Raw genomic sequence first — 27,236 nt, forward strand, 5'->3', positions numbered from 1 at the left:
TTTCAGTCAGAATTGATGGCAACCACTCGACATGGCAGCTATTCAATAATATAAATTCCATTTCTTGCAAACTTAACCATTCTAAAATTTCTTGTCTGAGATATTTTTCCTCTTCTATAATTGGCCTTGTGAATGAAATTATAGGAAATATCAATCTTCTGAGAGTCTGGCTAGATAACAGATTGAATTTTCTGGTCAGCAAATTTCTTGAAATATGATCAAATATATTTCCTTAATTTTTAAACCACCAGGAATCATTGTTCTCATCCTGCTTAGTGAGATCTAATTAAAAGTACATCATATCTATTTTAAGTAGAAAAATCAATGATTATAGTATTTGCTCTATAAGTGTTGCATCTGTATTGGATACAAATTTCTTATTTTCCTGTCAAGTGCCTAATTAAAACACACAGTTGTTACCTAATCAATTTTACCACATTAACATAATACTCATCTCTTCTAAATTATATGTATCTTCATCATTTTTTTCTTTATTCAACACTTTTTTTATTTATTCAACAATTTCAAAAAAAAAAAACCAACTGCTTCACTTAAAATATGCACAAAGGAAAGATGTTTTATCCCTTGCTAGAAAATCTTACAAAATTTATTTTAAAATATATATTTATTTTTGTATATTGCTACCAATTGAAAGAGCTAAATATTGAAAAACATAAATAATCAAAATCTTTTAATATTGAAATTTTCAGTTTATTTTCATATTCACAAATCGCTGCATTGACCTCAAAATGAAATGCTTTGTTAGAAATATCTTTCAAGACAAATATTGAAATTGGTAATATTTCTTTTCCTTTGTAACTTTGGAAATAATAGACTGTTCATCATGTTTTGATTCACTTTTAACAGATTCTGAAAATATACATCTAATCCTATTTTTTTCATTTTTCATCACAACAGTATTCTTTATTTACAAAAAAAAAATTATATATATATATATATATATATATATATATATATATAGTTCTGTTATAGTTGCAGCAGATATTGAGGAGAAATGATGATTAAAAGATCAGCCAATACCTTCTTTTCATTTCAGTGGATCCTTTTGATGATGATGAAACTCCAAATCCAATATTTTCAAATAAATATGGTGAGTTAGGTTTTGTGTCAGTCCTCTACATCAGAGGTCTGACACAGAGACAATGGCTTCCCTCTAAACAAACCAGTATTGAAGTGGAGTTTTTATGGGTTTTGTTTTTAAATTGAAAATAATCTCTTACTTAGACAGGAGTATTAATTACAATCTGTCAATAATTTAATGAACGTAATTGAATTACAAATTAGAATTCTGTTCACTTCCAGGGGATCTAGATATATTAACAATATTCTCAGTTTGCCAACAGCTTATTAATAAAGCATTGAACTATTGACACAGATATTTAATTACAGTCCACTTTATCTTCATTTGCATATGAAGATAAGACAGCAGTCATATCTAGATTGAAAACCGAAGATATCATTTTCCTTCCTCTTGTTCATATCTCTACACTGGGCAAGATATATCACATTGTGCATTTCCCTGTCAAGACTACAATGGATGTATCAGAATGCTTGGTATGTGATGAGTATTTTTTTAAATTATTGGTTAATCAGTGTAAGAAAATAAACTCCCTTGACCTTTGGAAGCACCCTCAACCTTAGGAGATTTCTATAGTCGGTCTTCTTATAGGACTTTTCCTAGTTGATATCTAGAGGAAAAATTTATGAGGAAAGAAATCCAGAATATTGTAAGCCTGTGAAGGATATCCATGGAGTATAAGACATAATAGGGAAAAGAGAATAAGAGTCAAGTGTGTCTAATGGACTGGAGTAGGAGAGTAATGGAGCTTTCAATTCAGAAGAGCAAAGGTGTTATATTTGTAGTAGATGAGGTAATGATGGAATAGATCATACTGACTGAAAAGCAAATCTAATCTTCTGAATGCAAATTTGACAATAACGTGTGTTTGTGTGAACATAGTTGCTATGAGGGATCATAAATTATATAACATAATATAAGAACTTCAATTATGTTGTTCAAGTACAGAGTCTAGTGTATGATCGTTTTCCTCATATGTTTTGTGATTTGTCTTCATCCTGTTGAAGACAACTAAGTTATCTTATTCCAATGACAGTCATGACAAAGCATAACTGTTTGAAAATGTCTGTACACTTGTACTTAATATTACAGAGGACTGAAGGACAGTAGTATCTGCATATCAGTGAGTGTCATTGGTAGTGACAAGCATGTCAATAGTATAAAGATTCTTGGAGATACAACCCAATATGTAATAGAATGTGAGTCATAAACACCCTTGTCGATATACATTAAGCTTTTGTGGATGTAAGGGGAAACTTCCAGTCCAAAAACTGAGAGAGATGAATGACATAGATGCGCAGTATAATGTGGTGGTTCTCTTACTAGACATAGTTAAAGATGTTGCAGACATCAAGGTCAACAAAATTGTTTTCAGTAATGTTCCCATAAACAAGCAATCACTGGTGTACAACATCAGAGGAAAAATGTCTGGTAGAATTGACTCTATGGAAACACTGCTAGTGGTTGCTGAGAAAGGGAAGAAATATAAGTTAATTAAAGAGGTAATTTTTTTATGGTTGTCTTCATCACTGCATACTGAAAGTGGTGATAACAGATCAATAGTGACAGGGGAGAGAGAGAGAAAGATTAACTTTCTTAGGAGTGGAGAACACTATTGCATGCTTCCATAGACTGGCATAGATCCTTGTAGAAAGACTGGAGAGTTTGGTGAAGGTTTATCTCTGATAGACATTGTTTGAGGGTAGTAGAAGTGACACTCTTGGAACTGGCTACCTTGTTTGGTGGAGTGATCAGGGAAATTTTACAAATCAGTTATATGATTGAGGGGTTAACAGAATTCAAGGAGAGTTTGGGATGAATGTTGTTGGTGGGGTGAATCAGTTCAGAATTGGAAGTAAAAATGGTATTTACAGAGCCATTTTATTTGAAAAGTGAGAGATAGGAGGATTTTCCAGTATTGGTAGAGACTCTCTTGACAAAAGACCAGAAAACTGGCTGCAATTTGGAATATGATAGAGCTTCAAACATGCAATGCCCAAAACGATATCTTGTTTTCCTGATAGTGGTCTTGCAAGTACTGAAGGTTGTGGTGATTGATGACTTTCAGGTGTTTTTAGATCGTATTCTTTGTTTATAATGTTCAGGAGTTATGGGCTTTGATCCTGTAAAGAATTTGAATTGCCATACCTAAGAAGATAGTTTCAATTACTGACCTAGCTGTCTTAGATGGTTCAGAGATGAAAAAACCTTGTTGCTAAAGAGAGCATAGAATTTACGGAGCTCTCAATAATTTGGTGACTTAAAAAACCACCAGATTCAAGGAGACAATATTGATTAGGGAGGAAGCAAGTGATCTGATAGGTACAGAGATTGTTTTGATTCTGTGAAATCTGTGTTTGAAGCAAGAAACAGTTGATGAGGTTTTGGACATTTACTGTGGTACCAGTTAGATGTATGAGAAGGTGAGATAATTAATTGATACATATAGTTTACAAGAGCAATGAATTAGGCCTCTGCACCTTGAGTATTAGTAGTGAAGGTGTCAGAATGATGAACTTACAGAGAGGTGATGTGTAATAGATGTCTTTAGTGCAATGTAAGAGGTAGTCAAATAATTGATATTAATCTAAAGTGTGTAGAGAGTAATAGAGACACCAGATGATATTAGAATGAGTGGGAATTGGACTTTGAACTAGAGATATATTTGTTGCTAATATCTAGGTGTGAAAGGTGAGTGGTTGGAACAGGGGGTTACATATGCACAAACACAGCCTTTCAGAGCAATGTGGGAATATCAATGATGAGTTAGACTATAAGAAATGTGTCTGAGAAATGTTTGAAATTGGAAATTGCATATTAGTAGGAGCAGGATAGTACTAAAGCTGGATCACACTCCATGGATGTCAATGTAGAAGAAGGAGAGTTCTTCAGCAAATTGACTTGTTCTGTATAAACAAATTCCTACATTATTTGAATTTTAAAATGTTTTGAACTGGAGAGCCTTTCATAAGTCAGTAGTTAAGAGTTAGTAATTATCTTAAAGAGACAGCAATATAGACTAGTTTTTTAATGAATCTATGTATATGTGTGTGTATATATATATATATATATATATATATATATATATATATATATATATATATATATATATATATGTATATACATACACATATATACATGCAATGTGTGGTGTGTGTTATATGTATATGAATATATATATATATATATATATATATATATATATATACATAGACATATATACATGCAATGTGTGGTGTGTGTTATATGTATATGAATATATATATATAATATATATATATATATATATATATATATGATTGATCGTTGACTGAACACTATTCAATTTTTTTTCTCCGTGTTTTTCTCCTTGTCTCCGTATTCTTTCTGTTGAAGAGCGTAGCTCGAAACGTCAAAGACTTTCCGTATTCCCGAGCGTCATACTAATACATCCTTTTGTTATTTACACCACCTGTCCTCGTCTGTTGTTGTTTTTTCGTATATTCTCCTATATATATATATATATATATATAAATATATATATATATATATATAAATATATATATATATATATATATAAATATATATATATATATATATATATATATATATATATATATATATATATATATATATATATATATATACACGTAATGTGTTTGCGTGTATGTGTGTGTATAAATATATATTCACACACACACAAAGAACCAGATGCTATTAGGCTGGTGCATAGTTATTGCGGCTTTTTTTCAATAAATTTTATTCAACAAAAACAATAACAACATTTAACAAAAACATCTTTAAATGATTATTCCGACCAGCTGCCAAGCAAATGGGAAGCAGTAATTGAGGTAAATAGTGAATATGCTCCGGAATAATCATTTAAATATATTTTTGTTAAATGTTATTGTTTTTGCTGAATGAAATTTATTGCAAAAGAGCTGCAATAATTATGCACCAACCTAATACATTGCTTAGTGAGTGATGGGCTTCGCTAAATGTAAAATACTTCTTAAGCACATTCAAACATGATAATCAAAATCATTGATACTACCAGGCATAACAGAGATCATTGGTTATGCCTGTCATTATACACCATTGTGAAGATAAAATGATGGTGACAAGGGACTAAATTGTATTGTAGGTGATAGTATTGTTTAATTACCGTATGTCTCAGTGCCAAACCAATTTTAGGCCATGAGAATGACAATAGTAATAGCATTTCTGGAACTATTTTGAGATCATTTAAAGTTGCTATATATAAATTCAGTGTTACGTACTGTTTCTACAATATCTAGTCTAAATGAACAGTTCTCCTGGGAGATGAGAAAAAGACATAATGATAATCACCGAATACAATGATCAGAAGCTAACAGATGCAAGTATTCCTGTCTAAAATATACACTAACTTCAGCTTCAATACATTGATTTAAATGATTCCTCCCTTCCCTCTTCACTATTTCAATTATTAACTGTCTTAATATCTTACTTTCACTGTGATCCCTTCATTTTTTGTATTGGTTAATCTATGCACCTGATTTATTTAGCAGTTTGAATCCTTTTGAAAGATTTACTATTTTTTTATTTTTGTTTTTCATCTTTCAGAAATGAAGATTTTTTTCTCTTTTGTTTTCTGTTTATTGATTCAATTTCTTTTCGTTTTTGGCTTTTCCGTTTCCTGTTACACTTTAATTTACCTGAGGTTTTCTCTTGAAGTGTTTTGCTTTTGATATGAATGTTATCCTAAATAGAAAAATCTGTTTTATCCTGATCTATTTTTATTGTTCTTGTTCGTGTCAGAGTTATTTTGCTTTATTTCAAATGTTTCAGTTTCCTTTTGCATGGCACCAAACAAAATTTTAGCCAGTTAGGTATTACCTGCTGTAGTGCCTCCCTGTTTGCTGGTGAGTTCTGCTATTTGCCGCAGTGCTCTGTAATTGCCAAAGTGCTCACTACCTGTTGGGGTGTCCACAACCTGCTGTAAAATGAAGTATAAACCATTCATTTGTTTTTTTCCTTTTTTGTGTTTCTTTTTCATGATCCCAATCTGCTGGACTCCAATAGTGGGTGATTACATGGTTGTTTATGGTAATTTCATTGTTCCTTCTTTCTGGAAGCACAAATATTAACTAACCAATAAAAAGATTGGAATCACATGTAATAATATAAATAATTTAACCAAATAAGATTTGCTTGATTAATTAAATAGATACAACTTAACAGATAGGTATCCTTAAAATCCCAGAATAACAATTATCCTAAATGACCAATTGTATTGGTTTAAAATTTTAGTAATTTTGAATTAAGAAAAATATATGCTACTTAATTATGTATAAAAACTTCATTATTTTTTGTTACTCATAGAATTTGCACAATTATTCTCACCTTTCTTATTTATAAATTATATCTTAATAACTAATACTCTAATCTCTACATATCTTATGTACATCCATAAACTAAATTCTTCTATATTTTAACAATTCTTCAAATCACAAAAAAGTTATTGTTTAATAAACAAATAAGGATAATAATTTCAAATTATCAAATAATAAATGACCAACATTTAAACTTTAAAAAAGTCTAATTATTCAATAAAGTTCAACAAAATATTTTGTGATTCTGTCGAAAGGTGAAGCCAAAAGAAAAAGATATTTTCAATTTAATTTTTTATGCTAACTTATTTGAAGCTTTGATCTCTTTTTTTAACAGACCAAGATGTTTTTTCTTAGAAATATTTGACTAAATGTTTCAGATTAAATGTCATTTAAATATCAAATAAAATTTCCGTAACCATTTAGTAAAAAATTAGAATGAAATTTTTTAAAAAATATTTTATGAAAATAAATGCCTATGCAAAAATGTTAGTAATGATTTCTTTGGTTTATATATTAGCTAAATAGGAAAAGATAATGGGTGAAACTGTTGGGGAAATATAATTTTCTTTCACAATGCATTTAGCCTGCTTGATTATTGACCACTTTGAGCAACATACTGAAGGTTAATCAGTAAAACTTCAATAACACTGGCTACCTATATTGGTGAAGCCTTACACTTTGATTCATCAGTTGTCAGTCAAATGGATCTTAATTAAATCATTGGATTCTAGGATCAAAAAGAATTTTAAACAATTTTTTGATACTATACTATTTTCCATTTCATCCATAACACAGTTAAAAGCCATTTTCCTTTTGATGATAAATAGCCAATGTAAATTGAAACCTGTGCTTGTTGAAGTGATACTGTACACTATAATTGCTCTCTTTCTCTCTCTCTCTCTCTCTTTCTTTCTCTCTCTCTCTTTCTCTCTCTCTCTCTCTTTCTCTCTTTCTCTCTCTCCCTCCCTCCCTCCCTCCCTCCCTCCCTCTATCTCTGTGTCTTAAAGTATATATCCTCTTTCCCAGCTCTCTGTTTCACTCTCTCTCACTGTCTTTCTCTGTCTTTTCCTATTTTAAAAACCAGAAAAGTGTGTTCCATTAAATCACAGTGGTACACTTCATTGTTTATATTGTGCCAAATATGAATAATTAACGTCTTCGTTAGTTTCACCATCCCACACCCTGTGCACAATTTGTTTGGTGTTTAAATTAGATTATTAATGTCAAAATACTTCATATTTAGCACTTTATTCTGACCCCCGTTTCTCTCTCTCTCTCTCTCTCTCTCTCCAAGATTACTGAGAAGGCAACATCTGAAACACGTGTGCACATGCGTGCGCACACACACACATACACACACATACACACACATAAGGTAAACAGGAATTACATAGCCAAAACAGTCATTGTTTGAGTTCCTGACAAGGAATGTCTGACTGTGAGCAGGTCAAAATAAGTTCACTTCTTTTGTTTAGGATTAGAGTAAGGAAAAATCATATGAATTTTCTCGGCAAGACTGAGTTTGCAAAACTTCAACCCAGTCTTCAATATTTGATGTTTTATCACAGAGGATAAGTACAATTATAAGTAAATATATCTGAAGACTATAATTAAGTCTCCCACTAAATTGAATAATAATTATAGTAAGAATGATGTGTTTTTTTGTTTTATAATTTATAGACAAGACACAGGTGTGGTTGTGTGATAAGACATTTACTTCCCAATCATATGCTTCTAGATTCAGTCCCACTGTGTGGCACCTTAGGCAAGTGTCTTTTACTATAGCCTTGAGTCAACTAAAGTCTTGTGAGTGGATGGAAACTGACATAAACCTGTTGCATATATATATATCTGTGTGTGTGTGTCACCACCACCACCACCACCACCACTTCACAACCGGTGTTCTTGTACTTATGTCCCCATGACTAGCAATTCAGAAAAAGAGACTGATAGAATAAGTATTAAGCTTTTAAAAAACATAATTACTGGGGGTTGATTCATCTGACTAAGAATTCTTCAAGGCAGTGCTCCTGCATGGCCATTGTCTAATGACTGAAACAAGTAAAAGGTAAAAGGTAAAACTCTAAATTTATAAGTTAGATAATTTAGATCAAATAATATTCATTCTCTTACTAAAGATAACACTAAGAGTTCACTAAAATGGTTGTCTGAAATATAAAAGAGAGAGAGAGAGAGAGAGAGAAAATAAGTACGGCTTGCAGACAATCAGCTTTTCTTCTACTCTACAATATCTGCATAATGGTAGATATCTGCATAATGTTCCCAAGCAAGATGATAATTTTCTATGACTTGACATGTTTCTATCAAAGATTGGAAAGAAGGGACACCACCTGAATGATAGTGGCAGTCACTCACAGTTATCACATGATTTCAAAACTGACACAAACATAAACACATAGATATACACATATACATATGCATATACACATACTCTTAAGTTGGACTGAACCCCAAGCCATGTGATTGAGAAGAAAACTTCATAACCATTTAATCATGCCTCTCCTTTTATGATAACATCATCATCATCATCATCATCATCATCATCCTTTAACATCCATTTTCCATGCTAGAAATGTATCAATGCCTCTATTACTCCTTCCTTTTTGAGCCCACAAGGCAACCCTCATGGAGTTGCTCAAATTCCCAGGAATAGCTACAAAATTTCCCTTAATTCACACTCTGTGGTTTATTTTATTTTTTTTTTTTTTGATAGAAAAGTAAAGTTCTTTTTGGGGTGGGAGGGATTAATGTTGGTCTATAATCACTATGTCTGGATAGAGAAAAATGGGATAGTCACATGGAACATCTTTTTATCATTTATCTGCTCAGTCAAAGCTAGCCTGGGTCCAAATATTAACAAAACAATCTCCTTTATTTTTTCCTTCCACCTGTCCCTTCTCTTTTATTTCTATCAATTTTTCACTACAAGCTGATTCAAATTATTTATCTAATTTGATTGAAAGAAAAGTAATTCCTGAATATAACCGTCACCATAAAATCTTAGGTTGAGTAGTTACCTAAATATAGTATTGTTTAAAACTTCTTTTTTCTCAAATAAATAATAGGATTTTTACATATTTCCAGAAATTCTTTAATGTTTTTTTTTTCATTTCTTTTTTAATCTTAATGTGATTCCAAGTTATTAACCCAAGCTTCATTGTCATTGCTGTTAATATTCATATGGTGCCTCGCAAAATGTTAAAATTGTCTTGATTCTACTATTTTTATTTTATTATTCTTTTTTTTTTGTGAATGTTATCCCTGCTTTTGCAAATTGATTTTTTTTCTCATAATTGGCTTAATACTTGCACATGTCACCACATGTATCCCAACACAAATACAAGCGCGAGCAAATGCACACATGAACACACATATCGCACACACACACACACACACACACACACACACACACACACACAAACATATATATACACCCCCATATGGTTCACTCACTAGTTTTTTTCATTTTTCTCTTTATTATTCATTCTCCTTCAGTGTCTTTCTTGAATCTAAACCAATAAATAACTTCTTTATATATATTTATACATATGTATACATATATAGTCTTTTACTAAAATGGTAAACGAGCAGAATCATTAGCATACTGGATGAAATGCTTAATGGCATTTCTTTCAGCTTTATGAGCTGAATTCAAATGACACTAAGGTTGACCTCTCCTTTCATTCTTTTCGGGAGTTGATAAAATAAAGTATCAGTTGAGCACTGGGGTCAATGTAATCAACTTATCCCCACCCTAGCACTAAAATTGGAATCAATTACATATTCTTTTATTGTTTTCTCTTTGGACTGCAACCACACTGTGGTATTGTTGATGATATCAACACTGCCAGTATTTTGGTTCTTGTTCAATTGATCTTATGTAGGGCAGAAACCAAGTTAACCTAACCATAAAAGTATATATCTCAGATGTAACTAAACTAATATATAATCATCTGATAAGCTTCCACACAGTTTTCATGTTCTGCCTTAAGGCCAGGAAGAAGATATTTACCAAGGTGGGACATAGTGAGATTGAACTCAGTTCCTGGTGGGCAGGAGTAAAGCAAAATTCTTAAACACATAGAGATGTCTATGGTTATTAATTCTTTATACCACAAGATTCTGTACACATTTTATCAATCAGATTCCACTTACAAGGTCAACCTGAAGCTCTGGTAGACCACACTTATGCAAAGTGTTATGCAGGACTTTCAAACCTGGAATTATGTGGTTGCAAAACAAGGTTGGCAACCACATAACCATGTCTTTGCCAAAGTTTCAAAGTAGTAGTGTATGATACTAAATAGCAATATGATACTGGCTTTCTACCCTCTGTATCATGAATTCAAATGTTGCTGAATTTGACTTTGCTATTTATCTTTCCAGAATCAATGAAGTAGGTACCAGTAATATACTAAAGTTAATTCAATGCTCTACATCATACATCTCTAAGGAAAAGAGTTTTGTTCTTGTGCCTCATTCAAAGGAAGCAGTAATAATTATAAGTGAAGTTAGGGAGTCATCATCATTAGTAGCAGTAGCAGCAGCAGCTTCTTCATTATCATCATCAGCAGCAGCAACAATGTCTTCATTATCATCGTCGTCATCATCATCATCATCACCACCAGCAACATCTTCATTATTATCATCATCATATGTGTGTTTTCCATGCTGGTATGGGTTGGATAGTTTGAAAGCATCCAGTGGGTCAGAGGACTATCTCATCAAATTCAAATACCATCCTTATTAATTCCATGTTGAATCAATTTATTAAAAACTGAAAACAAAATTTTACAGTCAAAAATTTAAACACTGACTCACCTTCTTCTATAACTTTCCTCCCCCTTTTGCAACTTAATCATTGAAATTTTGTTTTAAACATTTTGCACTATTGCTCTGCCTCAGACTTTTTTTCCCTCTACGTGCATAAGTACATGACAAGCTGGATGACTATGTATCTGTTCCTGTTTGTTGCCTCTCTGTGTGTGCATGTGTGTGTGTATGCGTGCATGCACGTGTGTGTGTATTTGTGTATGAGAAATACAGTGAGCTTTCTGTGAAATTAATTCTTAATTCCTTAAAATTATCTCCCCTTTTCTTTGATCATCACTAACAGTTGCCACAAGGTTTTTGTTTTCACTTTCCAACTAAGAAACAAATTTCATTTCATTGAAAATTTTCTTCATGTATGTCATTTAGTCCATCTCCATCTATTTATCTGTTATTCATGCAGTTTCACAAATATATTTCAAAAAAGTTTGCAAAATAATTATTGCCAATATTAACTTCCTATTATTTATATTTTTATGAGAACTAAATCTTGCAAAATTGGGTTTCCTCTTTGATTTTCAGGAATGCTTATTTCATATCTTTGATTAATTTGTGTATGGAGTGTGAAGAAGTGGAATTCTTTATGACACAGATGTGTTCATTGACACCTGATCTTGTCTTGATTTAGTTCTCATCTAAACAATTTCTTGTCTTTTGAATGCATACCCTGCTCTGTTGCATGTTTGTGATGGGAATAGTGATAATTTTTTATTGATATTTTGTTAATATTGGTGATGGTATGTACGTACTGTATAGTAACATGTGATCATTTCAAGTAGTCTATTTTTTTCTTTATTGTTATGGTATCATGCTGATGCAAAGAAGAATAGTTTCTGCAATATTGTGTTTATTTGTATCTGCATCATAATGTTTGCTAACTTTCTTCTTGCTTCTGTGTGAATATTCTTCAAATAGGGTAGGTATATAATATGTATTTCTAAATATCTATGTATTTGAAACATTTGTTTAAATTATCTCATGAGCTACCTGACCAGTTATTGAAGTCATCTCTAGGGAAAACTATTTTTGTTGTCTTTTAGCAGAAGTTAGGAATGAATATACTTTTTATCTCCCCAATCAATTTAACAATTCATTCCATTAAATGAATGGTAATTATTTCCTTGTCCATTGAGAAACAAACTCAAAGCCATTTCATTTAGAATTATGATAGAGGAATATTCCTGATAATGTCGGACTATCATCAACTACCATATGTTGATTCACAATTTTTGTTATTTTAATACTGACTCCATATTTAATCCACTACCAACAGTACATCTCTTTATTCGTTGGTAAGTATAATTCAAAGAACAAATATCAGAATGGAAAAAAGTGTGAGTAAAATTTTCTAAGAATCTTCAAGGAAAATTTTACTGAAAGATCTACTTGTTGATAAAGAATTTAACGTTTGTAGAAAAGATAATAAACAATTGTTAAATAGCTTTCAAGCCGTCATACAAGAAGAATTTTTTTCAAAATCATTTTTGTTTGCTTTTCTTGTATTTTTACTTCGATAGAAAATAACTTTTTGATGTAAATTGGAAGGTAATGAAAGACACTTAATATTACAGAATTGGAGAAAAATACATTTATCCAACATTTTTACATTTACAAATTCTAATCATGAACAGAAAAATTTCTGGAAGAAGAAGTAAATATTGAATATATTTTTTCCAACTGTCAGTGTTAAGTGGTTTCTCTTGCATTCATATGTCTGTAATTAAAGGAGAATGCTCTAAGTAAACTACAAGGTAATAATTTTGTGAATTGACCCAATAATTATCCTTAATTACCATTTGTATTTACTGCATTGTTAGAATGGATCAATTTGTTCTTATTTTTGTCTTGACAGGTTCAAACATATAGCAAAGTCTTTTTCGCTGTTTCAGCTTTTATTTTTGGAAATCTTTTCTAGGCAATTATTTTATCATATATCTTTGTTAAATTTCAATATCAAAATGTTAATTTTCTAGTTATGAGAAACTGTTGAACACTACAGCATCTTTTAAAAACAGTGGGAGGGAGGGTATCAAAACTGTTTACAGGTCATACCTTGCACACAATATTTGATACTTACAGACTAATTTCTTCATCTTCAGGTTTCCTAAGAATTATTATATTTCTCATAAATGTCATGAATAAACCATAAAGTTTATGGTTTTGTTTATAAATTAAATATGTAACTATCTGGTCTAATATTCTTGTTTAGAAATAAATTAGTGTAGTGATCATGGCTGTGTCATATTTTTTTAACTGTGAAATTCAATTCACTTGCTTGGATAAGAGTTGGAATTATTAATTTAACCAGACATATAGGTCTGCCAGACTCTTGCCAAAATTTGAAAGTATTAAGGGTTTCTATTTCATCATCGCTTCAGAACTTCCATTTTGCTCTCTTTATCCTTGTATGTGTTTATGCAATTCCTAAAATACATATTTTACTGGGAAAAGTTTGTTGAAATTATCAATCTATGAACAAACATACATATTCAATTATCATGGAGTACTTAACTTATATATGAGATCTGTTCTGAAAAACCATTATTGAAATTAAATTTTGTGTGAGAGTGAAAGACTTAGCAGGAATGTAAGTTGATTTAATAATTTAATATTGCAATTTTGATTTCTATCATAAAATATTTTATTGTGCAATCAAGCTATAAATAAAAATGGCCAGTAAAATCTAAAAAGAAAAAGCCATATTCAATACAAAGACTGAAGAATTATTCATTTTCAATATGTTTGTTTATTGCAAAACACCACAAATATCACAACTAAATGTCAATGCTATACATCGTCATAGAACTCAAATCAAGCGTAGACATGTGTATTTATCATAATAATAAACAACATGGTTTCAGGCTATTTGTTATGTATGTAGCTTGAAGGTAACAATATGGATTTAATTTTGAAATGACTCAAAGAAAACATCGCATATGGGCTCATTAATGTTTACTGCAAATGAGATTTCAGTTGTTGCAGGGAAGGACATAAATACACAGAGAGAGAGAGTATCAATGATAATGATAATAATTCCTAAATACTCGATATATTGTGTAAAATATTTGTATTATCTATAATATAAATAAATATGACTACTATTCTGATAGAGGCTTCAACAAAAGAATGTAATTTTGTGTGAAAAAGTTCTCTCAAATGGCATTTGTATTTTAGGGGTTCTGCATCTGTGATAGTGTATTGTTAATATCCAGTTAGGTAGGTACCTGATGAAATGTCAGATAATGATATTAGACAGACTTATACACACATGCATACATGTACATATATACATGAATACACACATATATATATATAAACATACATGTGTGTGTGTATATGTGGTAAGAAGTTTGGTTCCCAAACACATGGTCTCAGACTCAGTCCCCACTGCAAATGTCTTCTACTATTGCCCCAGGCCAACCACAGCCTTCTGGGCTGATTTGGTTAATAGAAATTGAAAGAAGCTCATCATATGTGAGTGTGTGTTATATATATTACAACTCACCATGTGGGGATAATCGAAATTCTTCTCCTTTTTTGTTACTCTGTGTGTGTGTGTGTGTGTGTATACATGGGTCCAACTCATGCCTACATGAAAAAATAATTGTTAAATGATGGTGATATATTGTGTATATATTTAAGCTTAAGACGAGATCCATAGTCCTTGCCCCCATTTCAAATGCTATCTACTGGAGTGATAGTATTCTCCATTTGTGGATTAGAGCTAGAAAAATTTCTTGCAGACCAAAAACAACCTAAGGGAGGAGATTCCCCGTTCGACCCTTGGATCCATTAGATTTGCCAACCAGACCATTCTAAAAGCGATAACTTGTCTTGTTTAAAGCTCATGTAGTTACATTATACTTTGTTTACAAATTACCTGACTGTAATGGTTTTCTACCTCTAGTTTGAGGAGAGATTATATGCCCTCTGCCATTAGAGTATATATATATATATATATATATATATATACATATATATATATTTCTTTATTACCCACAGGGGGCTAAACATAAAGGGGACAAACAAGGATGGACAAAGTGATTGAGTCAATTACATCAACCTCAGTGGAATTTGAATTCAGAATGCAATGGCAGACAAAATACCGCTAAGCATTTCGCCCGGCATGCAAACAATTCTACCAGCTCACCGCCCTATGATATATATATATATATATATCATCATTATCATTATCATTTAACGTCCATTGCCCATGCTAGCATGGGTTGGAAAGTTTGACCAGGGCTGGTAAGCTAGAAGGCTGCACCAGACTCCAGTCTGATTTGGTATGGTTTCTGCAGCTAGATGCCCTTCCTAATGACAACCACTCCAAGAGTGTAATGGGTGCCATATGCGATGACTATGATTTCACTTGGCTTGAGGGATCTTCTACTCAAACACAGCATAATGCCGAAGGTCTTGCTCATTCCCTCTGTGAGGTCCAATACTCCAAAGGTGCTTTTTATATGCCACTGGCATGGGTGCCAGCTATGTGACACCAGCATCAGCCATGACTGCGATTTCACTTGGCTTGATAGGTGGGTCTTCTCAAGCACCGCACATTGCCAAAGGTCTTGGTCACTAGTCATTATATTTGTGAAGCCCAAAGTTCAAAGATTATGCTTCACCAACTCTTCCCAACTCTTCCTGGGTCTACCTGTACCACAGGTTCACTCCACAGTTAAAGATCGGTACTTCTTCACACAGCTGTTCTTGTCTATATGCCTCACATGACTATACTAGCATAGTCATCTCTCTTGCACACCACATCTGATACCTCTTATGCCCAACTTTTCTCTCAAGATGCTTACACTCTTTCGAACATGCACACTGACACTGCACATCCAGCGAAGCATACTAGCTTCATTTCTTTCAAGCTTATGCATGTCATAGCCCATGTTTTACTGCCATGCAGCATAGCTGTTCACACACAGGCATCAAATAATCTGCCTTTCACTCTGAGAGAGAGGCCCTTTGTTGCCAGCAGGAGTAGGAGCTCTCTGAACTTTGCCCAGCCTAATCTTATTCTCACAGCTACACTCTCGGAGCATTCACTTCTACAACTAACTTGGTCACCTAGATAACAGAAGCTACCTACTACCTTTAGCTTGCTCCCCTGGCAGTTGATGGAGTCTATTTTCTGTGCATTTTCAGCGTTTATTGTACCTGTGCGTCTTCCACATGCAAAAGTTAGTTTCCCTGTTAACCTTCCTCTGATGTTGCTGCACCTTTTATGTGTTCAAAGTTTACACTGGGAGCATCTTATGGAGTTTCTCTTTTTTTTTTATACCCAGGCCTATTCCACATTTTTTTGAGGAGGGAGTAACCACAAGACACACACCAGGCATAACATTTGTTTCCCAGCTCAAAGTGGCAAGCCCCGTCCTATGCATAGAACGCAACCCCTTGAATTCAGATGAAGTGGATGGTACCTTTGGTACAAAACCATGACAAACAGTTCTGGAATTTGCTTAACACTCATTGCCAAAATTCTAGAATTTTCCATATGTAGATTATTGTACATTTCTCACACCTTTGCTCCATGGAGTAAAGTTGCAACTTTCTCAGCCTATCCTTGTAGCTCATCCGCTACACTGTTTCAATCTTTTTAGTGTAGTGGCATTCGACTGATTCAAGCTCCACTATTAGTTTGGCACTATGCATATATATATATATACATACACACACACAGACATATATATATAAACATACATACACACACACATATATATAGAGAGAGAGAAAGGGAGAGAGAATGTGGTCTGTACATATATTAATATATGCGTGTTTGTATGCATATATATATATAAATATATGCAGCCGGATGGATGGCTAGACAGATGGATTGACTGATTGATTTGTTAATACAATATTAATGTATGGTAGGACTTCATATCTGAATGATGTTAATTTCACCACACTTTTACAAATTTAATACTGGAATAAATATTTAATGATAGTGAAAAATATTTATCTTTCTGCATCTCTTAGAGAAAGAAAATTTTATGCAAAATCCAGAGCTAATTCAAGCCAGAAAATTTATTAATTCACCTACTTTAGACTATATTAGCTCTCAAATAACTCTTCTAGTACCAGCTGTGAGTGTTTTTGATCATATAAGCTTTTATATATATATATATATATATTTATATATATATATATATCCATATGTGTTTAGTGATGACTGTTAGAAAAAGAGTGCGCAATACCACAGCAGAGATTAATATTTTATTTTGATCTCATCAGTCTCTTGCTACTCTGAGTTACTCATGTGGGTGTACAGGTATAATTTGCTTGAAGATCCTCTGCCCCCAAAGGCAAAACTCAGTGTAGCAAAACACTGGCTCAAACAAAATGAAATTAAATATTTCATATATAGATATGTATGTATGTATGATTATATATCTGTGTGTGTGTGTGTGTTTTTACTATACATAAAAAAAAATGTTGTTGTCAGTGACTTTGAAGTTTTGGCCAGAGTCACTATCAATAACATTCTTGTTTAAGAATGTAACCCATCATATTAATGTAAAATTGTTTTTAATACAACTGAACATAAAAGCAAACTATATATATATAACAAAAGAGGAGGTATGTTTCCACACAGGCAAAAATATAGGCAGATTTGTCATTGAAAATGCACCTAAATTTTGAAAACTTGTAATTGTTTAAAATACGTTTATTTACATATATACCAAACTAGTTTCAACAATTATTTTTTGTTTACCAATGGTAAAAGTTTAAAATTATGAATTAGAAAAACATCTTTAAAAGTTTCAATGTTTACAAATTAAAATGTTTCAATGTTGACAAATTACAATGTTCATAACATTTTAATTTGTCAACATTGAAACTTTTAAAGATGTTTTTCTAATTCGTAATTTTAAACTCTTACCATTGATAAACAAAAAATATTTTTGAAACTAGTTTAGTATATTTACATTATTTACATTTGACGGATATTTGTCCTCATCTTGTTTGTTGTTAACAGAACGTTTTGGCTGATATACCTTCCAGCCTTCGTCAGGTGTCTTGGGGAAATTTCGAACCTGGGTTCTCATTCCTAACGATGTTACTATTATTATATTATTATTATTATTATTACTATTATTAATCAGGTCGCTGCCTTGAATCAAACTCGGAACCTTGGGGTTAGTAGCCCGCGTTCTTAACCACTACGCCATATGCCCGTGGGCAATTATGGGGTGAATTTTAAGGCTTATAAATCTATTATTTTTCTATCCTTCCTCAATACCGGTTCCCATATGCTATTCATATCTGCACTCGGTCTGCTTAGGAGGTTGTTGTGTCCTAGCATATGTGCTGCTTCAAAATTTCCCCAAGACACCTGACGAAGGCTGGAGGGTATATCAGCCGAAACGTTGTGTTAACAACAAACAAGATGAGGACAAATATCCGTCAAATGTAAATAATGTAAATAATTCCTCATCTCTTAAATATAGAACTGTAGTTTAGTATATATGTAAATAAATATATTTTAAACAATTACAAGTTTTCCAAATTTAGGTGCAACAAATTTGCCTATATATATATATATATATATATATATATCTGACTTGAAGTTTAATTTTCATCAATAAATCAAGTATTTAAAGAGCAAATTCTGTGGTTGAAAAGCTTAGAGCCTTTGGGTCTTCTGTTATCAACTTTAGATACAATATTACATAAACGTGTTCGGAGTTCACCTTGAGAAATATTTTGAAGTGCAATTCCTAACTACACAATCATTTTTCTTAAGGTCATCAATTAGGGCATTATTAAGAATACTTAATAATGACTTTAAGTTGCTGTGAATCTGAAAGCTTTAAGCAACTTTTCCCTAGTTATAAAGCTATTTCAAACTTAGTTACAATTATATATATATCTATAGTATATATATATTACAATCATACACACATACATTTATACATGCATGCATGTAGTTATAGATATAGTTATTCTGAAGTTGCTCAGAGTATATTAAAATCCTCAGAGATAACACAAGATGAGGGAAACTACTGGAAAAAGTAAAAGTAAGTTTCTATAAATATTATTATCAGAAATATCAATAATATTATATCATTTTTATTCATCAGTTCATAAATTTATAAATATTAATTTTTTTACTTAAATAACTTTCAAGTCTTTTTTTTAAATCTAATCATGATTTTAAAAGATATTGATACGATGGAACATGCTTACATGTTACAATATATTAGATCTGATAAGCTCTCTAGTATCCTAGTAATTATTTCAGTTTACTTAAGACATTTTATGTGAAATAGTTGTGAGCTACAGATACTTATTCCTGCGCTTCAAAAACATTTGCCATAAAAAATTCTCCTTTCATTCTTTTTTTTTCTTTATTTTTTTTGTTTGTTTATTTTTTCATTATTGTAAAATTATATATTGATTCTTGATATTTAGATATCCAAGTATATTTTTGTGCATTAACTGAGAAATATTTAGAGATCTTACTGTCTGAAAAATATGTGTTTCATATTTTTCCTTCTATTTTCAACCATATTTTATCTATTTCTATTGAATTTATTGGGAAAAATTTCTCACAACAGAACATTGTTTTCCACTGAAACATATGTCTAAGAAATCAAAATTATATATAAATGTCTTAAATTATAATATATCAACAAAATTATTCTTCCTATAATTCTTATGGAATTGTGTAAATGTGTGTGTGATATTCGATTCGATTTTCGATATATATATATATATAGGCGCAGGAGTGGCTGTGTGGTAAGTATCTGGCTTACCAACCACATGGTTCCAGGTTCATTCCCACTGCATGATTCCTTAGGCAAGTGTCTTCTACTTTAGCCTCGGGCTGACCAAAGCCTTGTGAGTGAATTTGGTAGACGGAAACTGAAAGAAGCCCGTCGTATATATGTATATGTATATATATATATATATATATATATATATATATATATATATATATATATATATATAGATTAAGAGGTCAAGCCTAAATATATATATATATATGTATGTGTGTGTATGTGTTTGTGTGTCTGTGTTCCCCCCCCCCCCTTCAACATCGCTTGACAACCGATGGTGGTGTGTTTATGTCCCTGTAACTTAGCGGTTCAGCAAAAGAGACCGATAGAATAAGTACTAGGGTTCCAAAGAATATGTCCTGGGGTCGATTTGCTCGACTAAAGGCGGTGCTCCAGCATGGCCACAGTCAAATGACTGAAACAAGTAAAAGAGTATATATATGTATGTGTATATATATATATATATACACACACACATACATATATATATATATATATATATATATATATATATATATATATATCATCATCATCATCATCATCATCACTGATCTATACAGGTTGAGAAAGTGGACATTAAACCAGTGATGATGTTGATGGTGGTGTTATTGGTCAGGCACAATTTTTTGATCCAGTGTGTTTTGCTTGGATACGCTTCCTGATGCCAAACTTTTTGGTTGCCTTTCATTATATGCAACCATACAGTGGACCTATTCTAAAATCCAGGTTACACATAGGATGTACAAGTGTGTGTGTGTGGAGGCATATGGCCAAGTGGTTAGATGTTGCACTCATGGTTGCTAGAATGTGTTCAATTCCCAGACTGAGCAGTATGTGTTCTTGAGCAAAACACTTAATTTCATATTGCTCCGGTCCACTCAGCTATAAATGAGTGACCCTGTGATGGGTCAGTCTTCCAATTGAAGGAAGGTTGGCCGGCTCACTTAGCCAGCAAGGTGGTATCATTTAAAAACCAAAAACAATGTAAAGCACATTGTGATCAGTGATGTATGACAATGTCTGATAGTCTTGTCCTTACCATGATTACCCTATCTGATTAACTCATTGGTCAAATGAGCTAATAAGAGAGGCTCTATATGGTTGTCAGCATACTAAACATAGCAGCCAAATCTCCAAACCAACCTTTACCATCTTGAATGGCACAAAGATAAGATAATCAAAGGAATGCTATGATTGAAAAATATTATCAACTTGTTATCACTTGAATGTCTTTGATCTTGTGTCTGTTCAGTCAAGGCTGGCTTAGAACTAAACAGCTCAGTATTACTCAACTATTATTCAGTGGTCTGTAATATTTGATATTTTATCGCTGTTAATACATTACACCAATTGTTTGTGCAGTCCCCTGTGAACACATCTAGCCAATCATCATCATCATCATTTAATATCCACCTGCTATGCTAGCATAGGTGGGATGGCTTCACAAGAGCCGGTCAGGCACAAGCCTGCACCAGACTTCTGTAACTGTTTTGGCAGGATTTTTACAACTGGATGCTCTTCCTAGCACCAACCACCCAGCAGAGTGGACTTAGTGCTTTTTACACAGCACAAGCACATGTGAGGTTAGTTTTGGTGAGAGTTTTACAGCTGGATACCCTTCCGAACACCAACCACCTTACAGTGTGGACTGGGTACTTTTAAGTGTCACTTGCACTGACAGGGTCACAAAGTACTTGCAAGACAAAAAAGAAAAAACATCTAAAATGTTAATATGTGTATTCAAAAAGGCCAGTGGCCTTGTACACTGAATAGAATGAAGTCATAGAGTAGGGTTTGTATACCTACATATAACTTTAAACTTTTCCAAGATTATGTTGTGTCATGTCCTTCCAGAATCTATGAAATAAATGCAGTTGAGTACTGAGGTTGATCTAACTGGCTCTACTCATTCTGATATTTTGAGATCTTACACCTGTGTAAGAAAGCAATATGGATATGCAATATGACAGACTTCATTTATAGAAATTTATTTCATAAAAGTATAGATTATAGTTGTTTCTACTCTCCAACCTATATCAAAGACTGAAGCCAGAGTCAGATTTTAATATTTCCTTATTAATATATCATGGTTTTCTAGTTTTTGGCTATTTTTCTAACATAAATGATGAATATTTAGCAGAATATTACCAAAAATAATATGTTTGTCTTCTGTAGAACAACTCCACTACCTTAATGCTATTATTTACTCAATTTTTGGTACATAGTGTATGTCCATGTGTAAGTATGCATATGTATGCATCTGTGTGTGTGTATATACATACATACATATGAATAAATATAGATATGTGTGTGTGTGTATATATATATATACACACACACATATATACACATAAAGATAGAGGCATCAAGCTGTTAGATCAGGTTATGAAAGTTACAGAGAGGGTCATAGCCCAACTAATTAGGGAGCGAATCAATTTAGATGAGATGCAGTTTGGGTTCGTGCCAGATAAAAGCACTACTGATGCCTTATTTCTAGTGAGACAGCTGCAGGAGAAATACCTAGCTAAGGATAAACCTCTGTACCTGGCTTTCGTTGACATGGAGAAAGCCTTTGACAGGGTCCCCCGATCCCTTATCTGGTGGTCAATGAGGAAACTTGGGATAGAAGAATGGTTAGTGAGAGCTGTGCGAGCCATGTACAGAGATGCTGCCAGTAAGGTGAGGGTTGGAAATGAGTACAGCAATGAATTCCGGGTAGAGATAGGGGTCCACCAAGGTTCCGTCCTCAGACCCCTCTTATTTATCATAGTCCTCCAGGCAATCACAGAGGAGTTCAAGACAGGTTGCCCCTGGGAGCTCCTCTATGCTGATGACCTTGCCCTAATTGCGGAGTCACTATCAGAACTAGAGGAGAAGTTTCAGGTGTGGAAGCAAGGTCTAGAATTGAAGGGCCTTAGAGTCAACCTAGCTAAAACCAAAATCCTAATAAGTAGGAAGGTAGATAAAACACAAACCCCTTCAGGTAGATGGCCCTGCTCAGTATGTAGAAAAGGAGTAGGTAGTAACTCTATAAGATGTACCCGGTGCAAGCTATGGACACATAAGAGGTGCAGCAACATCAAAGGCAAGTTAACTAGCAAGTTAGTTTTTGTTTGTGGCAGATGTTCAGGTGCAATAAAGACTGTAAACAAACAGGAAACAACTTCTATCTCATTCCAGGGTGAAAAACTAGAGGTAGTCGATAGCTTCCGCTATCTGGGCGACCAAGTTAGTAGTGGGGGTGGGTGCGCTGAAAGTGTAGCTGCTAGAATAAGAATAACCTGGGCAAAGTTTAGAGAGCTCTTACCCCTGCTGGCGACAAAGGGACTCTCACTCAGAGTAAAAGGCAGACTGTATGACGCATGCGTACGAACAGCCATGCTACATGGCAGTGAAACATGGGCTGTAACTGCTGAGGACATACGTAAGCTCGCAAGGAATGAAGCCAGTATGCTCCGTTGGATGTATAATGTCAATGTGAATACCCATCAGAGTGTAAGTATCTTGAGAGAAAAGCTGAACATTAGAAGCATCAGTTGTGGTGTGCAAGAGAGACGATTGCGCTGGTATGGACATGTGGTGAGAATGGATGAGGATAGCTGCGTGAAAAAGTGCCACACCCTAACAGTTGAGGGAACCCGTGGAAGACATAGGCCCAGGAAGACCTGGGCTGAGGTGGTGAGGCAAGACCTTCGTACATTGGGCCTCACCGAGGCGATGACTACTGACCGAGACCTTTGGAAATGTGCTGTGCGTGAGAAGACCCGGCAAGCCAAGTAAGATCGTTGCCAGTGCCCCTGGACTGGCTCTTGTGCGGGTAGCACATGAGATGCACCATTTTGAGCGTGGCCGTTGCCAGTACCACCTGACTGGCTCCCGTAGGATTTTCGAGTGAGATCGTTGCCAGTGCCCCTGGACTGGCTTGTGTGGGTGGCACATAAAAGACACTATTTCGAGCGTGGCCGTTTTCGTGCGGGTGACACGTAAAAGCACCCACTACACTCTCTGAGTGGTTGGCGTTAGGAAGGGCATCCAGCTGTAGAAACTCTGCCAAATTAGATTGGAGCCTGGTGTTGCCATCCGGTTTCACCAGTCCTCAGTCAAATCGTCCAACCCATGCTAGCATGGAAAGCGGACGTTAAACGATGATGATGATGATGATGATGATATATATATATATATACACATATATATATGCATATATATATATATATATACACACATATATATACATATATATATATACACACACACACACACATATATACACACATATACATGCACATATATATATATATATATATATATATATATATATATATATATATATATATATACACACACACATATATGTATGTAGATGTATATATGAGGCTGTCTCCTACTTTTATGGTACCACCCTAGTGTGGCCACAGCTGAATGGCTGAAACCAGCTATAGTTTAAAAAAGATATTTGTTCCAACTGAAACACATTCTTTCTTACAAAGACAAATTATGACTTTTGGCAAGTATTGCCTTTGAGAACATGAGTGTCACCTTTGCTTTTTTTTTTTTTTTTTGCTCTTTTCACATGTGTAGTATATGTGTGTGTGTGTGTGTGTGTGTGTGTGTGTGTGTTGGAACTGAAGTTTGTTTCCATAGTGACACACTTTAAGTATCATTTCTCTTGTTTCAATATATTTGGCAATTTTGTCCATGGAGATGAATGTATTGCTAACAATGCCTAATTACCTCTACTTTTACACCAATTACATTATTGGATAATTAATTCTAAATGACTTCTTATAAAGCAGTAGGAAAAAGTTAGATTAGAAGTTCCCTTTAATAATGTATTTTATTCTGAACTATTCCACCTAGACATATAGATTATGGTAGCCAAATTTAAGTTTGGTTCAGTGATTTTCTGAGAAACTGAAGAGCCTTACAATGGGCACTCTCATACATAAAATATAATGAGTTGAAAAATCTCTGAATAATTGAAAATATCCTTGCAGTTAGTAAGCAAAAACTTCCTCCAAAATACATTAATATCAGCCAAGTGATTTTTGTTTTCCTAAATAGATAGTGTAGATAGATGTGGATGATATGGAAGCCTACTTTGATAACAATCTTTAAAGAGTTAACTATGTTTGACTTTAGTTGACCTACAGAAGGTATTTCTCTTGTAAATATTAGTTATGACCTTCAGTGAAAAAAACATAATATCTAGTTAAGTTTGGTTAGCTCAAACAAAATGATATGATAGAAAATAAATATACACATGGTGCAATTTCTATTTTATATACAAATGGTTAATATTCATAGTCAAGTAAATTCACACCCCAAATAGTTTAAAATACAAACATACAGTAGACAAGTGATATGCAATTAGATTCTACTATCAGTATTATTTTCTAAGATTCCTTTTAGACAAATTAATCGATATTTCATGTTAAACAAGAGATAATTTTGTAAATAAATTCCAGAAACATGTCATAGAATTACCAGTCTATTTCCTTACAAAATCAAGTTGAAAAAAATTAATGTGAACCATTTATGGACTCCTGGTGTGTCTATTGGGTCAGTGCTTAACCCTGTCTCATGTTGTGAAAGAAAGAAATATGAATCAAAGCTGTACGATAGATTTGGGTTATTAGAGGAGTTTACTATAACAAGCTAACTATTATCTTCACTTTGTCATTATGAGTCAATGAGAGAGCCTCTATGTGGACACTTGAATTGCTAGTAAAAGCAATCAAATCTTCTACAAATTATATCTTATCTTAAAAAAGAACTCTCTGGCTGTATTATGTACAAAAAAGGAAGGCAGGTTGGACATAGAATGTTTCTGACCATAGATCTGCTTAACCAGGCTAACCTGGAGCCAAACAAGAACAATGTAGTACTTAATTATCATGTAGTCTCTAACTACAGCTAAATGGATTGTTAAGAACAGTCGTGTATACAGTGTTGCATCAGACGTTTCCTTTATATCTGTTGGAGGCAGTACACCATATTGATAATGCTTCTTACCCTTCTGAATCCAAACAGAATCTCAACTGCATTTTTCTCATTTTGTTGAGCAATGCTTTTGTGAAATCATTGTGACTGCATCAGGCTGCAAAATCCCTCTATGGTACCTGCATTCATTCCTATTACCTTTTTTTTAGGAAACATGTGTAATTAATTAAATATAATAATAAAGAAATGTAACATATGACTCCCTAGATGTGTGATCAAGTATAAAAAACAAATCATCAGAAATGGATACTTGCATAATGGTCAGATCTTTTATCTTTTACTGGTTTTGATCATTGAACTGTGGTCATGTTGGAGTACCATCTTCTTAAAAAGTTTAATCAAACAAAACTATTCCAGTACTTATTTTAAGTCTGGTACTTATTCTATCAGTCTCTGGGAACATAAACAAACCAGTACAAGTTGTTGCGTTACAGTGGGAAACACACACACACACACACACACACACACACACACACACACACACACACACACGCACATGCACACACACACACGTACATACATATGACAGCTTTCCACATAGTTTCTGCCTGTCAAATTCACTCACTAGACATTGTTCAGCCAAGGGGCTCTAGTAGAAGACACTTGCCCAAGGTGCTACATCGTGGAACTGAATCCAAACCATATGGTTGCAAAGTGACCTTTTTAACCACACAGCTATGCCTGCGGAGATAAATATATTATAAGTTTTATTATACTTAGAAGTAAAACTACTATCAACAAAAGTGATTGTAAACGAACAATAATTTTCAGTACAATATCTGTACCAGAGAACTATGAAGGAATGTTGTTAAGGTGGGGGAGAAGATTACTTAACCTCTAGAAAAATCTATTTAATCACATCAAGGAAACAGGTAATAACAGATTATTCATGGCATCTGATATGGATAAATATATGCAAGTATTAGTTAACATTTTCTATTTTGATCAATTTATTGACATTGTGAATGTAAGAAATGGTTTTCTTTATTATTCACATTCAACAACATGCTACACAGCTGCAGTTAAAATACTATTCGTTACTAGATGTATTCCTGTTACAAATAGTCATTCAACTGGTCAGAAATAAGAAACAGTAAGATAAATGTTTGGCGAGCCTTCAAATCATACTTGGTAAAA

General features: G+C 33.3%; 1 protein-coding gene across 3 annotated transcripts in view; it reads left to right on the forward strand.

The window, feature by feature from the left end:
• The window catches only part of LOC106871151 (solute carrier family 12 member 4), a 189,380-nt gene that overhangs the window by 89,709 nt on the left and 72,435 nt on the right, over positions 1–27,236 (forward strand). The window contains exon 2 of one of the 3 annotated variants that reach the window (XM_089350456.1): positions 1,058–1,111. The exons of 1 other annotated variant lie outside the window; for it this stretch is intronic. In XM_089350456.1, the coding sequence (XP_089206582.1) occupies positions 1,058–1,111 (54 nt within the window). Of the gene's footprint in view, positions 1–1,057; positions 1,112–6,142; positions 6,167–27,236 lie in introns of all 3 variants that reach the window. One more of the 3 variants, XM_089350462.1, reaches the window with a different exon arrangement.

The sequence above is a fragment of the Octopus bimaculoides genome, chromosome 1, assembly GCF_046866305.1.
Source record: "Octopus bimaculoides isolate indiv1 chromosome 1, ASM4686630v1, whole genome shotgun sequence".
Lineage (NCBI taxonomy): Eukaryota > Metazoa > Mollusca > Cephalopoda > Octopoda > Octopodidae > Octopus > Octopus bimaculoides.